A 24,962-nucleotide genomic window follows, 5' to 3' on the forward strand; every position below is an offset into this window, starting at 1 on the left:
CGTCACGTGACCCCGCCCCCCGCCCCCTCTGACGCGCAGGGAACGGCCCCCCGCGGCCGCCGGCCCGGGCCTGGGGGCGGCGATCGCGTTACAGGCGGGAGCGAGCTGTCGGGACACGGGCGGTTTATGTGGAACGCGGGGCTCAAAGGGCGGGGGCCTCAGAGGACCGGGGGGTGCTCAGAGTTGCCGGGGGGGCGGTAGTGCTCAGAGGGCCACGAGGCTCAGAGTGCCGAGGGGGGGCGGCTCAGGGGGATGGGGGGGCTCGGGGGGATGGGGGGGCTCAGGGGGATGGGGGGCTCTGGGGGATGGGCTCAGAGGGACGGGTTGCCGAAGCCCAGCCGGTGCTGGGTCGCGTGGATCTCCCGCAGCAGCGCATTGTTCCTCAGGCCCAGCTGCAGGGAAGGACGGAGATGGGGGGTCAGGCCCGGCCCAGGGCCCCCAGGCACCCATACCCAGACACCCACACCCACCCGCCGGCTGCAGGGCTGGGAGCTGCGACCCCCGCGGACTCCCCAGGAAACAGCTCGTTCATTGCCCTGCTGGTGTCAGTGATGGGCCGGGGGGCCAGCAGCACCCAACGGGAGCGGGAGCACCCAATGGAACCCAACGGGAACTGGGACACCAATGGGAGCAGGGCACCCAACGGGAGGGGAGCAGCCAGAGGAAGAGCTCAGGAAGGGCCAGCTGCCTTAGCCGTGCCCCATCTCCGTATGTCACCTCTAACGTGCCACACTTAAACTTGCAGGCGGCAAGGGCTCTGTGCTGTGGCAATGCTCTGGGCACCTCCCGCCTTGCTGGCCGCCTACACGCTGCCCTGCCTGCCCCGCAGCAGTGCAGGGGGACAAACCTTGACGGTGTATTTGTAGCACTGCTCTGCCTCCAGCTGCCGTCCTCCCTGGAGAAATGGCACAAGAGGTTAGTGAGGAAACCATCCCACTGGAGAGGTGCCGGCCCTCGGGGCTGTATCATAGCTCAGGACGTGGCCCAGGGGAGGAGTAAGTGCATCGAGCAATGATGAGCAATGAGGAAGGGCACTGCATTTGTCGTCCAAACACTTCACTTTCCCTGAGCACTGCCCCCCAACTATTTTTACCACTGAGATCATGGAATCACAGCATGGTTTGGGATGGAAGGGACCTTCAAGATCACCCAGTTCCAGCCCCCTGCCATGGGCAGGGACACCTTCCACAGCCCAGGTTGCTCCCAGCCCCGTCCAGCCTGGCCTTGGGCACTGCCAGGGATGGGGCACCCACAGCTGATCTGGGCAGCCTGGGCCAGCGCCTCAGCATCCTCAGAGTGAAGAATTTCTTCTTATATCTAGCTTAATCTACCCTCTTTTAGTTTAAAGCCATTCCCCCTTGTCCTATCACTATGAGCCCTACTAAAAAGTTCACCCCTATCTTTCTTATAAGCCCCCTTTAGGTATTAAAAGGCCACTGTAAGGTCTCCCCAGAGCCTTGTCTCCTCCGGGCTGAACAACATGATCTACAACACGTTATTCAGGCTCGTGAACAGATGCTGAGAAACCTGCCCACTGTATCAGGCTGGCGGTGGGAGTAGCTGGCTGGCTGGGCACTCGCCTGCAGGCAGATGAGGGAGAGATATCCCCACACTTCAGCATTGGTGTTGTTTAGGGCATTGGCTTCGGAGAGAGCATCTTCTGCTTCCACCATCTCTTCCAGCTTGAAGGAGAGAAGGAGAGGTGCGAACAAAAGGCAAACAGCAGGCAGAAAGTGCTTCAGAACTGAATGGGCATCTGCTCTTACAGCTGAAGAAATCAGTGCAAGAAAAACATTTAGCAGGGTTTCCCTGATAGGGATGCAGGGAAAGGATTTAGGGCAAAGGCAACCAGTTATCCTCAGTGCCAGCATCCAGCTCTCCCAGTCTGGAGCACAAGCCTTTCACCATTGACTACTGATCCCGGTGGGAGCACACACTGTTTACAAATCAGCACAATTACAAAGCAGCACAAATGCCTTCACCTCTGCTCTGGGGACCATGGTACAGCTCCACGAGGAAACATGACTCTGGTCCTGACCCCTATTCCTGCTGCACACTGGCTCCTGGGAGGCAGGGGTAGCTGGTGCCTCGAGGGCTGCAGCCAGCCCCCAGGCCACTGCTCACCTCCCTGGCTGGAGTCTGCAGCCTCCCAGGAGGTACACATTTGGCCAAGGGGGCAACAGAAGTTCAAGTTCCTTCTATTTGCTTCCCTGTGCCAAACCCCCTTGGAGGAACCTCACAAAGTGTACCCCTGGGAGATACCATGCTGCTGGTGGCTGGGTGTCCTTGGCAGCCCTCCAGAGGCGCTGAATTCCTTTGGGCAGGGAAAGCACTGAGATTCCTCTTTGCTGCCATTCTGCTCAATTCTTTCACAGCGACATGCAGGTCATGCACAGGCAGGCACTCCGAGCGAAGCCCAGGCCCAGATTACGTGCTTGCCATGACATCCTGGCGAGGGAGGTGCTGGCAGGCCCTGGCAGCGGGATGAGGGGGGAAGGATTGCTGCTCCCAGGGCGGCTGCTGAGGGTGGCTGTCTCCTGACATCTCCTGTATGAGCAGCCCGGGGTGCCACGCTGGGACTGTGACAGCACACAGCACATGATGGCCTTCAGGAGCATTGGTTTCACAGGCAGCCAAGCTTTACTTCATTAAAAGGGATCATGTAAAAGCAAGCCCTGCATCCCATGCCACAGAACCAATTAAAACGCAGATGACTTGAAGGTAATTGCACTTACCCTGTAGCAGGCGATTCCCACTCCCAGCCAGGTGAGACAGGACGCAGAGTTCTTGCAGGCGAGCAGGTAGGTCTGTTTTGCCTGGCCATACTACCAGGAGAGAGACAATCGGGTTTCTCTCTGCATCAAAAGCATCACCCCGCAGACAGCTCTCCCCCCAGAATTTGCCAAACACCCCATATCTCCAGGGGGCTCAGAGCCACCATCCCCACTGCTGCCGGGGGGCTGAGAGCCTGCCCGCTGCCCCTGATGCAGTGGCTCTGTGCTGCCTGGTTCTAACACAGTAATGTAGAAGTCACTCTCATTGCTAGCACGATGAGAAAAGGCTCAGCAGCACCCTGAGACGTAGCAGCTGGGACCTGGAGCTGGCACAAAAGAACAGGGCAGGCCCATGCTCTAAGGAGGCGACCTCTGCAGAAGGGTTTGCTGTGTTGTGAGATCTTGGCTATAGCTACAGATAATGGAGTCTGGAATCTCCCGTGATTTGCTTTGTGGCAAATTTCCTTCCACCACTCACACTGGCTCCTCACCTCTTTCCCTTCCAGGTAGATGGAGCCCAGGCGCAGGTAGACAAAGTGCATATCTGCAGCATCCTCCACAAAACTGATGGTTCGCTCGTAGCACTCCTTTGCCTCACCAAAGTCCCTCTTCAGGTAGCACAGGTGCCCTTTCTGAGCCCAGACGTTTGGATTCTGTGCACACAAAACCAGGAGTGAGATGTGGCCAGGAGATGGGAGGGAGAGAGACCCAGGAGAGGGGCAGGGACCCCTGTACTCAGCAGAAAGGAAGAGCTGATCAGTGTTTAATCATAGCAGGGCAGATTTTATGTACAAAACTAATCACAAGTCATAAAGCCTGCATTGGGAGCCCTCTCCAGCCTTCCCCTGCATGGTGCCCTGGCCCATGCAAGGCTCCCCAGGTACGGTGAGTACGCAAACAGCAGTCGGAGGTGTCAGCTTCCTTCTGCCTTCCATTCAACCTGACTCCCCAAACCCACCTTCCCTCTCTGCTGAATAGCAACCCTGTTTCTCATGAAACAGAGCCTGACTCATCAACAGAAGGAAACATGATCAGGATATACCTGTTCAAAGGGAAAAGAAAGGCAGATGCTGCAGAGAGAGAGAGGAGTCCGTGCTCAGAAATGTCGCCTGTCTGTGCAGGAGATTACAGAAGGCAAGTAATAAGCAGCGTAATGAGGAGGGCAGTGCCACAGCCACAGCCTGATGTGGTTCATTAGCTATGACTGTCCTCCCCTGCAGAAATTGCTGCGGACTAACATTAGATTTGCTCAAGTACAAATGAAGCATGGTGTCTAGGTTCACATGCAGCAACAACGCAGGTGGAGCCTGCTGTGGTGTTTGGCCAGTGTCCTGCTTCAGGACAGCGTGCTCAGGGACACACACAGAATTACCATGCAGTCAATTCTAACAGCCTCACAGAGACATTCTTCACATTTGGAGAGCTCTTCCTTCAGCATATAAGTCTGGGCCAGCGCCAGGTAGTACGCACAGGAGGGACCTCCCTGAAGGCTCAGCAGCTCATGGGCCAGCGCCCTGTGAACAAACTGTGGAGGAACAGCACAGCGTCGTGGTTAGGAGAGCAGGCAAACCACAGGCACCCCCAGAAGGACATGGCAGGAGGGCTGACTTGCACTTATTTGACTTCCATGAACAGAAAACAGGAGATACTTCCCCTCCCCCGCCCTTTGAATATTTTCCTCCATTACTTCTAGTTTTGTTTTGCTTTAAGCAACTCTTTGTGCCATGTAAAATTAAGGCAGGCAGCATAACATGGCAGTCAGAGAGATCCCACAGAGATGACTGTGTGGGACAGAGACATTCCACAGGTGACACAAAAAATTACTCTGACATACACAAGCATCTGAAAGAAGAAAGGAGTACTGGCATCTTGGAAGCATCACAATAATGCATCTCATCTCTGAACGTACAGAGAAGAGCACATCTGCACCATTTCTGACTCGGCCATTCCCTCCCTAGCAAGCAGCGCTAAGCTGAGGCAGCCCGAGAACCTCGCCTGCCTGAGATCATTGTGTCCACAACCAGCGTTTTGGTCTGAATATTCTGCCTGGCCACAGTTTTCCATTTCTGGGCAGCTGAGGTTTTGTTCCCTCTTGTGCTCAGCATCTGGGGTAGCCACAGCTTATTCTCTGAGCCCAAGAAGGGCTTGCTGGAGTTTGCTACCAGCTCTTTAGCAATAATGCAGGGAAGGAGACCAAATCTCTCTGCCCACTCCTCCACCCCACACTGAGCTGACCTGGATGGCATTGACCTTGATGAGGAATTCCACTGCCTTCATGAAGATTGTGCAGGGAGGCTGGCTAAGTCCTGAGCCAGGGGATGGTGCTGCAAGAAAACTTATCTCCATCAGTCCTAAAATGGGCTTTTTGTTTCTGAAGCAAGGGTCGGGGCTGAGACCCTGCCAGGGACAGAGGAATCCCAGCAACACAATGTAAAACCCAGGAGGTGGCAGGGGAGGCTGAAGCAGAGATTAACTCAGCATTTCTTTCTGAAGGGCTTAAGTTTTGTAAGAGATGTGAAAAGAAACAATGCTCTTGACCCACTAATTTTCCAGTCCAAAGTCATAGGAAGAAAAGGTAGGAATTTATGATTGAAGCTTGTCAGAGTTAACTAAAGTGAAGCCCCTGCCTCCCCAAACTTCAGGCCCCAGCCGGGCCTGAAGCACCCAGCACTGCCATCTCTTTGCCACCCTGTAGAGCTGTAGAGAAGGCAGATCACACAACACATGACTAGAGGAGATCCACAGGGACAGAGCTGGCGTCTCAGAAGGGAGATATCTGAGCAGCCAACAAAGGCTGCTGGGTGCAGCAATACATAAGGAGGGAGCTGCGTTCACCCACTGGCTGTCCATCCTGAGACGTGCTGCTCTAAAAATCAGGATGAATCTGCCTTGCCTGGAGATTCCCCAGCTAGGGACAGAGAACAAGCCTTGGTATCTTGCCTTCAGGATGGCCACAGCTCAGTGCTCCCAAGTTACTCTCCTCCCCACTAATTGCACAAGGCCATCTCCTTCACACGCCAAGTCCCCATCTCCTGACCTTTCAGGGCTGCCTCTGGTGCAGTAGCCTCTTCCTTGGGTGCCACGCAGGCCAGTGCAGGCTCCACCGCCTCTGGCAGTTTGCCAGCTGAGCCATCTGGAACCTCCCCTGGAATGAAACCCCCGAACAATCATTAGGTGCAAGCAAAGAGTTTGCCATAAACTGCCTGCTTTGGAGCATGGTTCCACAGGAATAGGGAAGAGGGAAAATATAAAAGATCTATCACATTTTCAGAACAAGGAAGAAATTTCTTTGCAGGAGGCAAAACCTGGGTCTGGGGTTTTGAGTACAAGATTGCCATGTGAAGCTATAAACAGGTATAAATGAGGCAATACCCCTTCTCTTATAATCAAAAACGGCAAAAAAAAGCATATGACGCCAAGCCTGCCTGCCTGAGGCACTTTGCATGGAGTGGTGATAATGGTAAAAATAAAGCCAGCTACCATTTGCCACAACCTAGCCAAATATTTGGAACTCAGGACAGAAAGTCTGGGCTCAGAGGGAGGCTGGACTCAGCAAGGCTCTGAAGTAAGCCTTCGGTTCAGGCTGTTTTGCCCTTCAAATTGGTGAGGCAGTGCTTTCCAAGCTGTGTTGGGAAGTCACAGCAACAGCTTTCATGAAAGCTAAACCTGAATGACCCTAATGTATGACTGTCACAGGGGCAGCTCAAAATACGCTCGCTTCCCCCAGCCAACCCGGCCACTGCCCACACACCAGTATATCAGCAGCACTGGGCTGGAGCAGAAACCTAAATGCAAAGTCTGGTCCCTTTGCTAGGCTGCGGGTAAGACAAGGCACCGGCTGTGCTGCTTTTAGAAGACTTCATCATTTAAAGCAGCATACTTGCCACTGTTGTCTCTCACTGGTGTAGTTTGTGATCTGTCTACTCTAGCTCACAGTTCACATCACATTCCTTTACGCTTCGTATTTCTCCTCTTAGAAATACTTCGAAATTTCCCCTCTCCTTCCACTGTTCAGCATCTCCATGCTGCAGTGAGCCCCCACCTTGCTGGTGCAAAAAGAAACTCCTGGTTTTGCCCGGTGTTACCTGGCAAGCACTCTTCTGGGCCTGGTCTGGGAGACCTCACACACCCAGCAGAAATGTGCTTTTTCTCTCCTTTTCCCTCAGCAGCCTCAGTGATGCTCCTCTCCTTGGCGAGCTGTGCTTGCAGTAGCTTCTTAGCCTCACGGAAGGCCATTTCTGCCTGAATATTACTATTCTGCAGCTCATAAAACAAACCTATGGGAGACAGAATAAGCAGCATAAACAGACAAGCAACCCATAGCAAAATCCTTCCCTTAGCACCTCAGATTAGAGCAGGGGGAACAGGACTGGGGCAGAAGCAATTCTGGGCTCTACAGGAACACCCTGAGCACACGGGCCGGCTTGCTTTTGTACCTGAAAGTGTCCAGGCTACAATGCTGGATGGCTCCAAGCAGCAGGCATCCTCAAAGAAAATCTCTGCCTCTTCATAGTGCTGCAGAACCACAGCCACAATCCCACAGAGCAGCAAGCTAGGGACAGGGTCAGACAGGTTAGCCTTGCAGGGCCCAGGCAGTGGTGCAGGGGACACCCCCGACCCTGCCTCCCACCCTCTGGAGGCACTCAGCACCTTTGGATATGATGGGGGTTCAGAGAAAGAGCCTGCTGGAAGCATTCCTGGGCTTTGGTTTTTTCCTCGACCAGAAGGCAGAATGCTCCATAGTCCAGCCAGTACTGGATGTTGCGCTGGTCCTGAGCTATCCTCTAGACAAAAGAGATCATCGTTGGAGTGAAGACTGCTGCAGTCATGCTCAGCACACACACCGGAGCAGGGGGACAACTCTGGAATGACTACATCTTCCCTCTGACCACCCCAAGCCCTTGTCTATCACACGCTGGGATTGTGCTGGGCTTCTTCTAAGCCTCCTTCACCTAACACATGTCCTCCAGGTTCAGCTGACCTCCTCCTAGCCTCCTGTTAAGAGGGCTGTGTTCCCAGTACTGACCCAGCACACCTTTAGGACCATCCCATTTTGCCTGGCCTCGAGGCTGAAATTCTCAGTGACCTGGCCAGGCTCTATCTCACATCCTCCAGAGAGCAGCATCTCCCTAGAAAATCCCTCACATATTCTGCCTGAGTATCCTGGTTGGATTCAGCTCCTTCCTCCCTACACCACAGTCAGGGCTGGCTGAGCTGTCAGCAACACGGGCCCCACGCCACTGCGATGGCGTGCTGGCTGCCAGCCCAGACACACCAGCTGGAAAGAACAGGGGCTCCTTTACCTGCTGGTAGTAGAGAGATGCCAGCTTGTAGTCTTTGTTGACTTCAGCTTCACGAGCAAAGAGCCAGAGCTGCTCCTCAGTCGTGCAGGATGGAGGAGCAGGAGGAGCAGCTTCCTCAGACAGTAGCTGGTAGGGAGCAAGACAGAGCGTTAGCCCTGGGGAGGGTAAGAATTGTTCACACAATCTCAGTACAGCAGCAGTCCCCAGTGGTACCTCTGCCACACAGGGACAAGGCAATATCTATTATTTGCAGTTATGACAAGTAAAAGCATCCCCTAGAATAAAACCATGTCAAACTTCTGTGGTGTCACTTACTGGTGACCCCAGCTCATGCTAGAAGGTCTGTGCTCTGCTCGGGTGCATGGCAGAGGGCATGGACCCAGCCCCCCTCACCTTGAACCAGCCACAGCAGCTTTTACTAATGGTGTCTCACACATATCCCACCATAAGGATTTCATAGCAGTGGGATACAGATGCACTGGACCCTGCCCCTGAGTGTGGCTCGGGGCCCACGTGTTAACTACAGCAAATGAAAGCATGAGCCTGCTTCTGCCTTGAAGGCAAAAGTCCCCCTGCTTCACTAGACGCAGTGTCTAGCCCTGGATCTACAGTGAAGTCGTGTCCCACATCACCCAGGTTTCTCCCCACCTGGTTCAGGGCTATGTGCATCTGGTCCACGAGGTACACGTAGAGCTCACTCAGAAATGCCTGGAACTGCTCCTGGGTCTCAAATGCTGTGGTCTTCAGGTATTTCTCCCTCACAATCTTCACTACAGCATACTATGGAGGCATGTGACAGTTGGACAAGGCAGACCCCCCTGTGCCACCCACCAGTTCTGTAATCATGCAGAGCCAGAACACACTGATTTTGTCTGAAGCTCCAGCTTAGTTCTGAGGAAGAAATCCAGCCCAGCACTAATAAAAGTGAAAAAAAAAAGGAGTGAATTCTTTTCCCACCTCCCAACCTTGGCTCTTCTTGACACAGCCATGCCCCTTTAGGGGCAACATCTGCCAAAACTCATCCCCTTGGCACAAAGAGGGGGTCTCTGGGCAAAGCATGGCCGAGGCTGACCAGCTGAGAGGGGAGAACCCCCTTTTTGTGCTAGGGCAGACTGTTGAGTGTGCAAGAGCAGTAAGCTTTGCCTTCCTCAGGCTATGAGCATGGGGCAAATGCATGTGACCAGCTTTGGAGTCCTCCCCATTGACAGGAACAGTTCTGCTGATGTGTGACTGAAGCAACTTGGTGCCTGCTCCCTTAGAGGGAAAACCTGTTCCCCCTCTGCCCACTGCAACAGCTGCAGGTGGCCGGGATTCTGGAGCAACACAACATCCTAAGTCACATCCTAAGCAGCAGCTCCTCACTGAGAAACTGCCAGAACAAAACAAGCAGGGAAGCAAAAAGCACAAATGGACTCTACCTTTAGCTGTTCTTTAAAAGCAAAATATTTGCCAGAACTATTGAGCGCGAAGTTGAGCTGCCGCTTCTGTTCCTCCAGGGTTTGGTGGTCTGTTGCTCCCTGGTCAGGCAGCTGCTTCCCAAAGAGCTCATGGTATTCACTTAGGATGGCAACAGCAATGTTCATGACACGGCTGTGATAATCTTCCACTGCCTAGGAAACAAATAATCAAACTTAACAAGTCACTTATGCCATCAACCTTGAAATGTATTTTATTTGGCAGAGCCCACGCCTCCCATAAACTCCACCTGACTCAAGTCTCAATTAATCTGTCATGCATCCTTTCCTGCCCATGCCTGAGGGCTGCGAAATATCTACATGTAAATACAAAAGAGCTCCTTCACAATTAAATATTGCTCTTGCTGTATTTTTCCATCAGAACCCAGTATTTCAGTCGTTGTTGTCTCTTCTATAGCAGTATAACTGGCTGTAAGTAAATTATATCTCATCTGCTGGGAGCTTTTTAAACCCATGGGCCAGCCCTCTTCAGCAGAGTCTGTAATCTCCCTAATCTCAGTGGCAGAAGCTTCCATGTGCTGTGACAATCAAAATGTATCACTGTGCACTCCACACAGTCCAGCACAACACAATTCTGCATCACCACTGGGGTCAGTTGTTGAAGTGCTGCTGCTTCTCCCACTGTTGCTTTGAATTTACAATCACCCAGAAGCCATCCAAGGACATTCTCCTTTGACGGCTGTTCTGTACCCACAGAAGATGAGCCAGCACTCTCAGACCATTTTCTAAGGATGTCGCACACACAAAAGTCCTCAAAAATTCTGGGTGACCTGAGAGCAGTTGGGGCTGATTCTGTTCACGTTTGTCTGGGTCTGATGAAGCACATGAGCTAGTCTGAGACAAGAAAGTGCTGGGACTGCTCAGGGTAAACATAAGGTTCTGGTAGCCTCCCTCCCCAGCATCCCATTTCTTTCCAATCACCCCTACACTGCTGCCTTCCCTGCCTTTGCTACATCTCTCCCCTTTGTATGGGCTGTGAACGTGAGTGACAGCCCAGGAACACCTTCCCAAGGCATACTACTGTGAAAGTACATCCAGAAGTTTTCTTTTCTGTTTATTTCCTCTTCAAACCTCACCTACATACTGCTGCAGGGCTGAGATTGATTCTCCTGTGTGAGGGATGAGGTGGCAGAGTAGGGGCAAGGTCACAGGAACTTGCACTTACCTTCTTGGCTCCTGCAGTCCAGGGAGGCAGTGGAGGGCGAGGAGGAATCATCTGCTTGACCCTGTCAACAAGAGAACAGAAGAGATCAGCCAGACACACTGCCAGCAACACTGGCTTGTCTTGGGCACAGGCAGCCTGTAGTGCAAGGGCTCGAGCTTGTCATCATGTCCCTGAGACACCTCACAGGGACCCGGGGAGGGAAACTGAAGTCTCAGTCCAAGAATAAACTGTGAAGACTAGGCACCTACATTCAGTGCTTAGAGCTCATCATAATAAGGTTAACATTTGTTACTGCTAGCAATCAAAAACACTCTCCTAGAGAAGCAGATCTTCTTTAACTCACAGCCTCCTGGGTCTGCCCAAACAGCTCAAGAAAGGTACCAACCTGAGGAAAGCTCTGAAGAATGTTATCACTTTATCACCCAGGTCACCAAGATCCATCGGTTCCCCACATTGCCCAGTGTGGCTGTGCCATGCGCTGGCCATGCGCTGACCCCTAGACACCATACTGACTCTGTCTGTAGCACTGCTAGTTATAATGACCTTTCAAGTATTGATCAAACCCCCTTATGATTACCATAATTTTTACTAAGATTTTATTAAAATCCTTGGTGTCAAAACAGCCTTAATTCATGGAGATTTTTATCAAGATTTCTTGCTTGCCAATACCTAAACATAAACACCTTCAGTCCTTAGAATGTAATCCAGACCACCAAGCTAAGGTGTCACATCCCTGTAATGGCTGCTACGCAATTAGCAAAGCAATTTGATTATTCCCTGCCAAATACAAACTACTCCTGTAACTGTCCTGCCAGCTTACAGAGCCCCAGACCAGCTGCTTTCTCCAGGTCCTGAGCCCTGGCCACCCCTCCCAGACAAACTCTGCTGTGCAGCACAGTGCTGTGGCTGTGAGCAGTCCCTGTGCTCTGCACAGACACGTCACCACCCCTTGGGAAGCCACAAAGACTGAACAAGCTCCCACGTTCACAGTCCCACCCTCACCCAGCCTCAGAACAGCATCCATCACCGATGTGTTACCTCTACCAGTGAGACAGATGAAAAGCAAATTGCTTCACTTTCAGAAGAGAAAAAGAAAACCAACAACAACCTGTGGAAAGCAAGCGAAGGGTGCCAGGAGGAGGATGAGAGAGGATTTTGGATGGAGCCCAAGAAAGCGAGCTATGGTTTGCTATTGAGATATGTATTTAAACATCCTTCAAGAAAAAGATCCACTGTTGGTCTCGTCTGATAGGACATGTGTATGTGGCAGCAGCTGGAGCCCCCCAAGACAGAGCCCTTCCCAAGACTCAGGAGGGCTGATTTTTCAGGCCTGACATCTGCAGCTGCACATGGCAGGTGAACAAGGGGGGGTTACGCTGAATTCATGCAAGTTGCAGTAGAGCAGAAATGGTATAAAAAGGGCCAGGAGAAGGTCTGTTCTAAGGGGGGTTCACCTTCCCCAACCTGTTCTTTCTAGAAGACAGCAGGCAGCACAGAAACCAACACACGTACTTTCCCTTCAAAGAATGGCTGCTGCTTATATTTCTGTTTGAGAGAGAAATACCACCTGCACTTGTTATACTTTATTAATTTACTGCATCTTCTCTTTTTTTATTCAATAAATTATACATGCTAGGCCTCTCCTAGACTGTAACGCAGCAGGGCTACCACTGGACAGGAAGAAACTGCCTCAAATCAAACAGACAGCGGAAGACTCGAAGCAGGAGAGATGAGAGAGCAGCTCTACAGCAGAATGATGTGAAAACTAATGTAAGAGCCAAGGGATGGGTAGAAGACTGTGAGAAAACGTCTGAAAAGGAAAAAATGACAGAATGTTATGGTGAAGTTAGAGCAGTGCTACCCAGGGCAGTCCATGCTGGTGACCAGCCCTAAGCAACCAGCAGAACATCACACGCAAGAGGCAAGCACATGGGGATTAATGGGAAACAAAGCCCGGATGGGAACACAGACACTGTTGTGCTGCTCTGGTGTTCTCTCTTTTTGAGAGGAATGGCAGGGAGTTGCCAGCTGGGAGGAATGAAGTGTTTTCCCAACACACCAGATGCCACCTCTTAAGTGGTCTGGCCAAATCCTCCTCCTGATTCCAGTGGGCTTTGGCTCAGGCCCTCAGCACTCCGAGGGGGAGCTTGCTCTGCAGCCCTGGTTCTATCCTGCAGAAATGAGCTGTCAGCCCCAGAATTACAGCACAGCTTTACACACCGTCTGGTGAGCTCCTCTCGCAATCGCTTTGGTACCAAGGCCTTGTCCAGCTTTATCTCCATCACCAGGAACGTTCCTGCTTCAGTGTATTGCTGTGAAGATAAACATTGCGCTCTCAATGTCGTGCTGTCTAGAGCCATTACTGACATGATGAAAGACTGAGCATATAGCTACAGATCTTCAGCAAATCCTCTTCAAACTGCAGAGACACAGCTTGTTTTATAACCTGCCCTCAGAATGATTTACAGCAGCAAAATTCAGCTCAAGAAACCAGTCTAGGGAAAAGGAGAAAGCCCAGATAATCAATCTGCTTGCAGAATGAATATGCATTTTTGAGGAAGAAGCCAAAACATGAAGGGACCCTTTTAAATAAACACCTGATTATTTACAGAGACCTTCTAACCCAATGCTAGACTGCCCTCCAGCTGGATGCCACTGAAAGAACTCCAGGACAGCATTTACATAAAACTTTCCTTGTCCGACTCACTCTTGAAGAATTTAATTGCGTGAAAGGTGTGAGACACCAGTGCAGTGGCAGTCTAGCAGTCTTTCCTTCTTTTTGGAGATACATAATTACCTGTCCATCAAGGCTGAGATATGTGTCATTTTTAGCTTCTACACTGGCATCTGACAACTGGATTTTGGGCGCATTGGACATCTATTAAAGAAAAAGAAAAGACATCTCTTGTTTCAGATTCAATAACCCTCACACCTTTGCAAGTTTTGGATGCAAGTTGTACATTTGTTCAGGCAGCATGTACTAAAATTTCAAAATAACAATTTATCTCTCTGTTGGCTGAGGCGACACAGCGTCACTCCCTGGTTTCTGCATGCCCCAGCTACCTCTGATGTGAAAATAGAGCAACCATGTTGCAAGATGCCGCCCTAGACCTTACCCTTCTATTGGAATCCTTATCTTTGGTGATTATCTCTTTGTCTTCCTTCTGAGTCTTGCAGGGAACTGCTCTGGAAAGGGGAGTACTGATCCCTGGGGTCCACGACCCTTCCTTAGTCAGGTTGAGCTGTGTCCTGAGATCCCGGAAAACACTGTGCTGACTTTTAGTCTGAAATAAAGAGGGAACAGAGGGAATCAAGGGACAAACTAGGCTTCCCCACCCCCTCTCACATCACAAAACACATTGTCAGGGTCCCAAATGCATTAAGAAGCTATGCAACCTCGTCTTCCCCTCCTAGGAGTGTAGTTGCGGGTGCTCAAGGCCAGTTCTGATACCATATAGCTGTGAAGCCTCAGGTTAGACTATGAAACAAGCTGCCTGAGAAAGCCACAGCAAGGTCTCCCTGTCTTCTCTCGTGAGCTGCATTTTCACTGAGGCACTGGCCCTTGATTCTTGCCTGAGCTATGTGGTAGAAATGCTGGAACCCAGCCCGTGCTGCCCTGATCCTGACCCACTGACCTGCATTCCACGGCTATGGACTTGCCCGGTGGTGTGGACTGTTAGGTGAACCTGGCTACCCTCACCAGCTCTGCCCTGTAATTTTTTGGGTACCCCCACCTGCCCTGCAGTGACTCTTGGCTCACGGCTCACCTTCTGGTGCAGAGCAGCTTCCCTGACACACATCAGTGAATTGCAAGGAACAGGTTTTTCAGATTGTTTACACACTGTTTGACCACCTAGACAGGCTGTTCCCTCCCAGCCATCACTGGTACATGAGCTGGGCTAGCAAGAACTGCGGGGATCATGGGGAGAGGATGGAGCAGCTGTACCAAGACTGCCTAGACCAAGGAGCAGCCCAAAGTACCCAGAGAATGAGAACGACAGAGAGAGCATGTGTGTCACTTCACTTGTGACAAATAAACGCTACAGGACAAGTAGTACCATGCAGCCAAGAGGCCATTATTCATGGTGGTGAAGCAGAGACCCACCAACAGCTGTGGGCCTAGCCCTGCTTTGCAACAGCCAGTGGGAGCATGGAGGCAGGGAGAAGGGCTGTCATTCACCGGCTGCTGCAGCCCCGGCAGCAGCACTACGGGGGACGTGGGCAGAAAGAACAGGCTGTGCATCTGCCCTCCTGAAAGAAGCTCAGGTCTGTTCCCCCAGTACTGTGGGAAAATGGAGATGTAACTGTCACTCTTAGTAACAGAGTGGGGAAAAAAGCAAAGGCAAATAAACCTCCGTGAGCTACAGCTGAAAGAGCTCCAGTGACAGCTTTTTTGGTTGTTGCCTGGGGTAACGCTATCCTTTTAGAGCCACTGTTTGCTCTTCCCAGCAATGCAGTTCATTTGCCCATGTTCCAGACTGGGGAGAGAAGAGCATTCTTATAGCTCTCCCTGCTCAGCTGCTGGCAGAGAAAGGAGTGGAGTGAAATTCAGAGCCTCTTTCAGCCCCCAAACCTGCTCATACATGCCCAGAAATCCCCTGTGTTTAAGAAGTCTGCACCTAAAAGCTTGTCTTGTTATTTTTCTCCATCAGCAGAAGGGCAGAGAAGTTTCAGAGTCAGCCTCTACACTGTCCATGCTGCCTGCTCCCAACCCCACACTGCCCACGCTGCCTGCTCCCAACCCCACGCTGCACAAACACTGCAGAGCTGCAGCACAGCCTGGCTGTCTGGTCTGCTCTCACCTTCTCAAACACCTCACTGTCTTGGTAGGTAAAGACACGAAAAGCACCTCGGATCTGCTTCACACCAGGGCACAGCAAAGGCACCATGTTGACATATGCCACGCCATGGAAGAAAATCTGCTTGTCCTCATCTCCCTGGAAACACAGAGCAAGGGACTGAGATACTGAACGGACTGTTATTCTCTTTAAGGAAACAAGGTCACCGATCCCATTAAGAAGAGGCCACACAGCAAACTGATGCACCTGATGAGCCAGCGGCTCTCCGTCACTGGCACACAGCTGAGACAACCTGGATGAATACACTGGAGTCATTTAATATGTAGAATATCAATTTTATCCCAATCCCTGCAGGGCAGCTTTTCTCTCTAATGCCCACACCAAGCCATTGCCCAGGATGGTCTTTTTAAGATACAGCTGCAAAATTATCAACCACGTGGTTAGAAATCCAAGCGACCCTGCCAGAGCTGTGCATCTTGGATTTGACAGAAATCATGTAGTTAATGAGGTCTGAGAGTCCTGGCTAGCAGCAGACTGGTGAGGGTGAGGGAGAAGGATCTCTGTCACAGCTGCAAAGTCCTGGCACCAGCGAGTGCTGAAAGGGATTTGTACCAACCTATATGACTTTGCCCTGGAACAGAATAGGAGCTCTCACACAACCAGCCACCATGAACAGAACCATTAGCTAAGGGGCTGTTTCTTTGTTAAACCACCCCAGTTTATGTGCAAAAGCATAACTTATTTACACTCTGAGAAAGAAGGCGTGAATTTCTTCAAGATGTTCCAAAACCCCATTGGCTAAAGATAAATTACCCTCAATTAATTACCTTAATTATCAAAAAGCACGCTTTCCCTTACCCCTTTCCACCAAGCTACCACAGAACATCAGCGAGACTGTATGCTATAAGGAAAAAATGTTATCCTTTGTCTATTTAACAGCTCTATAAGGCTGATTAATCCCTTTACAAAGCCTCTAGCTCTCTGACTTGCTTTGGCTGGTTCAAGGCTGGTTTTGGTATTACAAAGGCATTGAAAGGAAAACGCCCGATAACGCAATGCTGCTCCACAAGCCAGAACAACATACCCCTCCCCGCTTTTACCTTGTCAGCTTTGCTAGTTTTGCCTTTGCTGGATGGGGCCACAGACATCATGCAAACCTCTATGGGCCAGTACTGGCACTCTGCAATGCGCTTCTGCAGGCTGAACACAAAAGAGGGCACTGAGAAGATGCAGAGACGAAGCTGGAGAGCCCATCACCCTCCTTTCTGCCCAGCAGCCCCAAAACATCACCCCTCAGGTTTGCTCGGACCAATGGGACACAGCAAGCACCCTTAGGCCACTGGAACACACATGCTTTGGGGCAGGCTTGGTACATTTTCTTCCCCATCCACTGCTGTGTGCATTTATGGCACAATCAGCCATAAAACAATTGTGAGAGCAACTCACTAGGTTTTCTCTCTCCCCTGGTTACTTCAGGAATAAAATGAGTAAGAAGGAACATGATTAAATTTGGTATAAATCCTGAATTGCACAGAGCAAGCAGACCCTGAGCTCCCATTCAATGTGCCTGGTAACTCTGAAACCAGCAGGCAGGCTGATGAAAGTGTAGGGGGAAAAATGTTAAAAATCAAACCAGATAGAAGGGACTGATTCCACAGGAGGAGTAATTTAGCTGTGAAACTCACAGCCGTGACGCAGCTGAGGCCAAGAACGTAGGAAGATTCAAAAAGAAATGGGATACTCATCCTGATCTTGGGCATATCTGGAGTCATTAAAGGTAATGTTTATTCAATAAGAAAACAAATGAGGGCCCACAGGGAGTGAAAGGATTTTATTGTATTGGGAATTCAGCAAAATTTAATTAGCAGCTCAGAAGAGAGCTGTGGGGGCCACCCTACTCCATGTCTGTTCACCATAACTCTGCTGCCCCTTCCTTCAGACCGTGGAGGGAACAGTCACCAATTCCAGTTGCTGGCAGCATAAGCAAACATCTATGGCCTGGAGGCAGCAGCTACAGTTAATTCATCTTCTCCCACCATAGCAAAACTAAGTTGCTGCCAGTAATTAAAGGCAGTTAGCTGCTCTCTTGCTCATGTGAACACCTTTGGCTAAGAGCCAGCCATAGGAGCCATGGGAGGCAAGGCAGAGCCACGGTTTGACCATGTGAGAGGTTTGAGACACCTGCATGTTGCTGCTCCATGCCTTAGGTCACTCAGCTGAGTGCATTCTGGGGTGTTTTCTCCCCACTGCTCCATGCTGGAAGGGAGGTTCTCAGGTCCCTTACGTGACTACTGCAGCGGGATCCAGGTAACAACGCCTTTCCATGTCCCATATGATTCTCTTCATGCTTTCTGCTCGGACCCTGAACTCCCTGTCCTGTGAGAAACAGTATGTGGTCAGAGCCAGGACAGCAATCTCCACAGCCTGCTTCGTCCCCAGTTCATGCCTAATAATGTTTGTTGGGAGAGAATGTGAGTCATACAAAGGTTTCCAACTCACCACACCCCGGCCAGCCTAACAGAGCAAGCTAGCAGCCCTTCCTGCAGACACCAGAGCCCATTAGGATTAAAAGCCTGGCTCACAAGGAGATAATCACGGAGTCATAGAACTGTTTAGGTTGGAAAAGACCTTTAAGATCACCAAGTTCAACCATTAAACCAGGACTGCCAGGCCCACCACCAAACCATGTCCCTGAGTGCCACATCTACACATCTTTTAAATACCTCCAGGGATGGTGATTTCACCACACCTCCCTGGGCAGCCTGTTCAGTGCTTGACGAACCTTTCAGTGAAGAAATGTTTCCTAATATCCAATCTAAACCTCCCCTGGCACAGCTTGAGGCCATTTCCTCTTGTCCCGTCTCTTGCTACTTGGGAGATGAGACCTACTCCCACCTCACTACAACCTCCTTTCAGGCAGTTGTAGAGAGCGATCAGGTGCCCCCCTGAGCCTCCTTTTCTCCAGATGAAACCACCCCAGTTCCCTCAGCTGCTCCTCATCAGACTTGTGCTCCAGCCCCTTCCCCAGCTCCATTGCCCCTCTCTAGACATGCTCCAGCACCTCAATGTCCCTCTTGTAGCAAGGGGTCCAAAACTGAACACAGGATTTGAGGTGTGGCCTCATCTGTGCCGAGCACAGGGTGACAATCACTGCCCTGGTCCTGATGGCCACACTGTTTTGGATACAAGCCAGGATGCTGTTGGCCTTCTTGGCCACCCCCAGCCACAGTGCTGGCTCATGTTCAGCAGTGCTGTCAGCCAGCACCCCCTGGTCCTTTTCTGCCAGCAAGACAATAATACAATACAATATTCCACCAGCAATACAACTCCCAGCCCAGCAGCTCGGGGGTGGGTAGCTTTCTGGGGACCAGACCTGCCACATACACCCTAGGGAACTCTCCTGTGGTGAGTCAGCACGCCCACTGTCCCAGGGGAACCATCTCTGTGTCTGGACACTGCGCAGAGAACTGACCACTCGCCTTCCTCCCATAACAAGTCTCTGCAATTCTTTCTCAGTCCCTTCACTAAGACTTGCTCGTTCTCTTCCAGCCATGACACTGCCAGTCCTTTGTCACCTCTCTTTTGTTGAGTTCCCCATCCTCATCCTCATAGGGACCACCAGTGATGAAGGAGTTGGGTATGCTCAGAGCGCCAGGGGCCATGATGTTATCAAGGGGCCATTTCTTGGGCCTGGGTAATGGTTCCTTTTCACCAGCAAGCTTCAGGATGCCATTCTTGAAGAGCAAGGGGAATTCCTTCTAGAGAGACATGAGAATGAAAGGACTTGCATTTCCAGCAGGAGCAGGAGCAAGAGCCAGCTGCTCCGAGCTGGGTCTAACAAAGCAAAGCAGCAGTGCAGGGGCATGGCTCGGAAAATGCACTCCACCATGCGCATACAAAGAATGGAGAAAAAATAAATAGTCGTGTGGAAAAAACCTGCCAGTTTTAATCCAAATGTTGCCGAGCAGACCTTTGTGTTAAAGAAATATGTCACACCAGAGACCCTGAGCACTCACAACAAAGGCTGCTGTGGCACAAGCACGGGAGCTGTATACCCCACGGGTCTGGACACTTGTTCCACGGTGCATAATATGGGAGAACATCCCCCTGTGTAGCAGCCAAAACCCCTCTCACCGTGTCTGGACTAATCCTTACCTCCCCAGCTGCTGGCACTTGCAAGCAAGCCATGTAGTTCTGCAGGGGTCCAGTGGCAGCAAGCGCTTCTGGGACAGAACAAGCTGCCTCCAGCGTGACACTCAGGAGGTTACCATTTGCAAGCTCCACCGCAGAAAGCAGGGGCTCTTTGGTGCACACCGTCACTTCAAGGTCACCCTGTGAGACAAGGATAAAGTAGAGCCAATAACCAGACAATTAGAACACTCCTGCTCTTGAGGGAGAAGCAAGCACAAGCCCAAGGCCAGAATATATAATGTTATCTTATTCCTCACCTTAGATGTAAAAGAAAACAGACCAGCATAGGAAAAGAATATCATGATCAATTTGGCTGAATTGTGATGTTTGTTTGTTTAAATTGGAGCATGCTTGAGGCATGACATATGCCCCAAAGGTCTCATAAAATGAGCCAGGGAGAGAGAGTCAAGGTCTCATGAAACAAGCCACAGAGGAAGAACATGAGGGCTGGAAAATAATGACTTTCCCCTGGTGATTCAGAGCATGCCAAGCTAGGGCCGCATTTTGACTCTGCCCTATCTCCACGCACTGTGTGTGATCTTTAATTACCTGTCCCAAACCTGGATGGATGGTGTGCAGTGAAAAAACAGCTCATCAGCATTTATTATCTCTGCTCCCTAATGGACACCCCCCTACCTTGCTTACTGTGTAACACTTCTTAAATACAGAAAAGTTAATGCAATATCTGCCTCTCCATCACTCAGTGCTAACTGCAGGCAGACTCAGGAGCAAACTTAGACACATTTTCCCAGTCTCATTCTTCATTCCCCGCCTTATTCACTGGGTACTTTTCAACCAGCTGAATGAATAAGAACCTTGCAGGAAAGGCAGTCACAGCTTGTACAATAATGGACTCTGAGACATTTTATCCACATAAAGTTGGGCAGGTAATCTGCCTTTGCCTTTTTATGGTTTTTCAGCACTATGCTTTCCATCTTGAATATTATTTGCAGAGCAATTTGGTAGCTGAACACATTAACATTTCCTAGCACGACTTCACCTATCATAGGCAACTAGGGACAGACATCAATAGGAGCAGGAAAGGCCTCCAAACTTGTAACATATAGGGCTGTAACATATCCGTGATGAGCTAGGTGGCTGAGTCATGCTCACCTTCCCCTTAAAAAGCAGCAGAGAGCCAAATGAGTGAAGGAACAGTTCCAAATTCCACATACCTTGGCCTCTGGGTGAAGGCTCTCTAATGGAGAGGTAAGCACTGCATACAAAGGAGTCGAGATCTTAAACGAACACTGTCCTGGGAAGAAACAGGAGTGAGAACAGCATAAAGTGAGATGCTCTGTAGAGAAATGATGGCCTAACTCCTAACGCTGAGCTACTGATGTCACCCCCTCTTCCCCTGGACCCAGCTTTCTAGAGATGCTATGAAGTGCATTTTGTCAAAAGGACGTAAATTACAACCAGGGGTCCATCAGCAAAGATCAAAAAGTGCCAAGGAGTAAGAAGTGGTTACAGAGGTTGCAGAATTCAATGTTGTACCTTGCAGCAGAGGTAGAAGGTCCACCACAGCTTGGCCAAGAGGCATGGTCTTCTCCTTCTGTCTCCTCTCCCTTTGCAACACTTCTATCACTGTCACTAGAGAGATAAAAAAAAAGCAGCTGGCAGAGTTTCTCAGACAGCTTCAGACCAGCAGTTCAGGGGCTGCAAAGGGTCATTGTCAGCTTTGGCACACACTTCTACTTCATCTCCCAAGGCCAACAAGAACAGCAAAACCAAGGAGCACAGGCCAACATGAAAGAGGATTCTTCCAGCTGGCAGAGATGGGAACAGAAGTTCCGAGACCCTCCCACCACTGCTGCCAAAGTGCTATTCTTGAACAAGTGACTCCTGTGGCAGGCAGACAGACCGGAGCAGCTGACAGTACTCACCTCCAAGGAGGGAAATTCAGCATCAGGTACTTACAGAGCACAGGTTTTTGCGCAATGTCAGCCAAGGAATTGGGCCCATCGGGGCTGCACTCAAAGCTGGTCATGAAATTATAGTTTGCTGTCCCATTTGGCAAGACATCAGTCTTGGAGGACTCTCCCAAGATAGCTCCGTTGAACTCCACACGCACCAAAGTAACTGACACGTCGCTTTTGATAGTTTTCTGTCAAACAAATGGTACACTGAGCACCTGGCTCTGCAGCAACAGGCCCAGCATCAAAGTTGCCTCTGGCAGGCAGCTCAGTTCAGTGTCCAGGACAGGGCTCACCGATTGGGGTCTTTGGTTGTTCCGCTACAGGAACAGGGAAGAGGAGCAAAGTTTGGCTGTGCTAAGACCTCACCCTTCCCTGTCTTTAAGAGGGAAATTTCCTGCTCCACCATGCTGTGATGCCCCAAGGATTATCAAGGGCTGTGGCAAGGGAGATGGAGAGGTCCAGGCTTCACCCCAGGAAAGGCAATGAAAGACACATCTAAAGCAGATCCCAAAATACCCCACTGATATTTTTGTGCTTCCAGGAAGCTTGAGGCTTTTGTCATCTCCTAAGAAAGTAGCTCCTGAGCTATGTGGCTGAGCTCACAGGACACTTGTGTATATCATGTGGCTGCAGAACACCTTGAAATCAAAGAAGGGCTCCAGCAAGCTCTTGGGAGAGCTCTGCAATTGGTTCTTACACCACCTTCACACCACTTGCTTTAAGCAGACATGAGAAGGTTTGAATTTTAAAATGTTTCTGCAGAGGGGCTTAAACAGGTGAACAGGGGTGGTGAGAGCACAGCATGTTGCAGTGGGGATCCGTATGTCCAGGCAGCACCAGGCACCTCCACAGCAGCACAACACATGCTGAGACAGTTACCAAAGGAGAAACACGGCTTACTTCTCTGTCCAGGGAAGGGCAGCTGCTGCCCTGAACTTGAGGACCACTGTGCCCAAACCCAGCTTTTCTTTAGTCCTGAGCTGCAGGAATGTCTAACCTCCACGGGCTTCTCCCTCAGCTCCCTCTCTCCATGTGACTGGGGTAATTAGTACCATATTGGCTCTTGCACAAAAAGAGATTTCATTCACTTGGTTTTAATTTCCAGTCCTTCTGCCTGTCTCCTTGAGCATATAGTCTATGAGTGGCTAAACAGAAGCATCCAATTAACCTTTCTCTGTACCATTAATTATCCTAGACTCCTCTCTCATCCTTCTCTGCATTACCTCTAATTAAGCAGATTCCACACTTCTTACAGCTGGATTTTTTTTTCATATTGTTGTTCTTATTATCCCACTTCTGCAAGCCCCTCTTCTTTTGCCACAGCCATTTCTCAAGATGGAGCGATCAGAACCACAAACTGACATTCCAGATGCAATCAGTCCACAGGTCTACTCTTTTCAGCACTGTTTTTCTTCCTCTTACCTTATACTTCTCACCTAAGATGCTGTTTGCTAAATCTATCAGTGTGAGAGGTACTCAAATACTACAGTGTAAAAACCGCAAAAAAAAAAAAAGCAGGTGCTTTTAGTTTGCTTTTTTTGTCTCCTGCTAGAGCAGAAGCAGGGATTTGCATTTTTCTGCTTGCAGCAGTAGCTGAGCTTCTCCTCCGCATTCCCTCCTAAATGCCAGTTCCTCTAGAAGACTTTAAGGACAGCTGGGTGTTTCACGCAGCACATGGAAATCACAGTAGGCAAGGTTTGATCAGAACCAGCTCATAGTCTTGCCCTGTAACCACACTGCAGCCACTGCCTTTTTACAGCTAGAGCCACCCTATTGGTTTCAATACAATTTAAACCACTGTAGCTGGGATGACAATCTGACTTTATACCCAAGGTGAGACCTTTTTAGAGGTATTTGTCTCACTGATACATATTTTTTTCATATCAGCCTGTGTTTTGTTTTAAAAAAGCTGCCATTTACATACAGTTAGGCAGAGAAGGCAGAGATACATTCCACCACAGCACCTCTGGGCTGCTGCTGAGGCAGTGCACTCCCCAGTCTACGTGAATCACAATAGAACAATCTGCTGGATAAATTTTGCTATTAGCCATGTGCTCCCTCTTTCATACTCTTTATCAAGCTCAGAAATCAATCCTCTCTCGTCCATCCTTGCACGAACAAGCCCTCAGAAGGGAGCAGGAAGCCACCGCGTGGCATTGCTGGAATCTCTGACATTCTCACCGCTCCTTCCTATAGCCTTATCCCTTCACACCTGGCCTTGAACGGGATCACAGCACACCAAATCACTCTGGCCTCATTTATTAAACCAGCAGAGACATTTTCAGAAGTTGTTTACCAGGTCCTGCGCCTTCAGCACTGCGACCTGCACTGGTGTTGGCAGTGCCTCGCTGGGAAGAGCTGCAGCAGCGGGCAAGCCAGAGGCCTCCTTTCCAGCAGACAGCCCCGCAGGGCCCTCCATGGCTCTGCAGGAGAAAGAATGAGGAAAGAAACATGAAACGGCTCTGTTCCTCTCCCAGGAACGCCTGCAGGACAGAGCAGCCATGGTTGCTAGCATTGTTCAGGGCCTGGCTGTCAAAACACCATTGAAAGCGCAGGGCTCTGTCAGTGACGCATCTCCTGAGGAGCGCAGGGGTAGGACAGGGAGAAGTGTCATGTGAAAATTATCCGGCTCTATAAACTTCACGCAGGGGCGCAGGGGAAGGCTCCGTGTGCCCAGTGGCCCCTGCAGGGCCCTCCCCAGTGCCGGGCACAGCCCCACGCTCCCTCCTGCTCCGTGTTTCAGTTAAATGGGAGCCCGTGGGGCTGCCAGCCCATCCCCACGCGGCCCCCACAGGCACCCAGGGCACCCGGGACCATCCTGCGCCACAGGTTCGGCTGCACCGAGGCCCCTGAAACTCCCCCAGGACACAACTAGGCCGAGGAACCCCCGTGAGCCTACGGCACCCCGCTGCCTGGAGCCCCCCTAGCCCGGCTGTAGGGTGCCCCCCGAGGCTGGCAGCCTCCCGCCATGCCCGACGGGCCCTCAGGCTCGGGGTACGGCCTGCAGCTCCTCACCGCGCCGGTGCCGGGAGCGGCCGGGGGCGCCGGGCCGCGAACCCGCAGCCGCCTGGCCTCAGGGGGCGGCCGGCCACGCGTAACCACGGCGACGCGGCTGCTCCCGCGAGGCTGCGAGACCTCGCGAGATCCCAGCTCGGCACCGCGTCATTGGGGGGCGTGTCCGTGAAGCCGCTGCCGCCGCCATGATGGGTGTGGGCAGCCCTTACCAGGCCCTTTGTGGGGCGCCCCGTGGGGTGGGGGTTCCCCCGATCTGCCTTCCCGTATCGGCTGGGGGTGCTGCAGGGCCACCATGCCCTCCCCTGCAGCCCGGGGTGCCCC

At 51.1% G+C, this 24,962-nt stretch overlaps 1 protein-coding gene across 1 annotated transcript; it reads right to left on the bottom strand.

Moving 5' to 3' along the window:
* Positions 1–64: 64 nt before the first annotated feature.
* CFAP70 (cilia and flagella associated protein 70) lies at positions 65–24,731 on the bottom strand. The gene is made up of 28 exons (XM_037386029.1): positions 24,642–24,731; positions 23,923–24,049; positions 21,628–21,814; positions 21,205–21,300; positions 20,883–20,962; positions 19,672–19,848; positions 19,092–19,274; positions 17,801–17,892; positions 16,617–16,716; positions 15,520–15,654; positions 13,834–14,001; positions 13,515–13,595; positions 12,938–13,029; positions 10,718–10,778; positions 9,496–9,687; positions 8,726–8,857; positions 8,078–8,203; positions 7,425–7,558; positions 7,211–7,326; positions 6,860–7,051; positions 5,812–5,919; positions 5,010–5,098; positions 4,147–4,299; positions 3,266–3,427; positions 2,736–2,825; positions 1,581–1,682; positions 848–895; positions 65–392 (listed from the first exon to the last, which is right to left on the bottom strand). Exons 2-28 carry the CDS (start codon positions 24,043–24,045, stop codon positions 312–314), a joined length of 3,300 nt encoding a protein of 1,099 aa, XP_037241926.1. The 5' UTR covers positions 24,046–24,049; positions 24,642–24,731; the 3' UTR covers positions 65–311.
* Positions 24,732–24,962: the final 231 nt, after the last annotated feature.

This window comes from Falco rusticolus, chromosome 4, assembly GCF_015220075.1.
Source record: "Falco rusticolus isolate bFalRus1 chromosome 4, bFalRus1.pri, whole genome shotgun sequence".
NCBI lineage: Eukaryota > Metazoa > Chordata > Aves > Falconiformes > Falconidae > Falco > Falco rusticolus.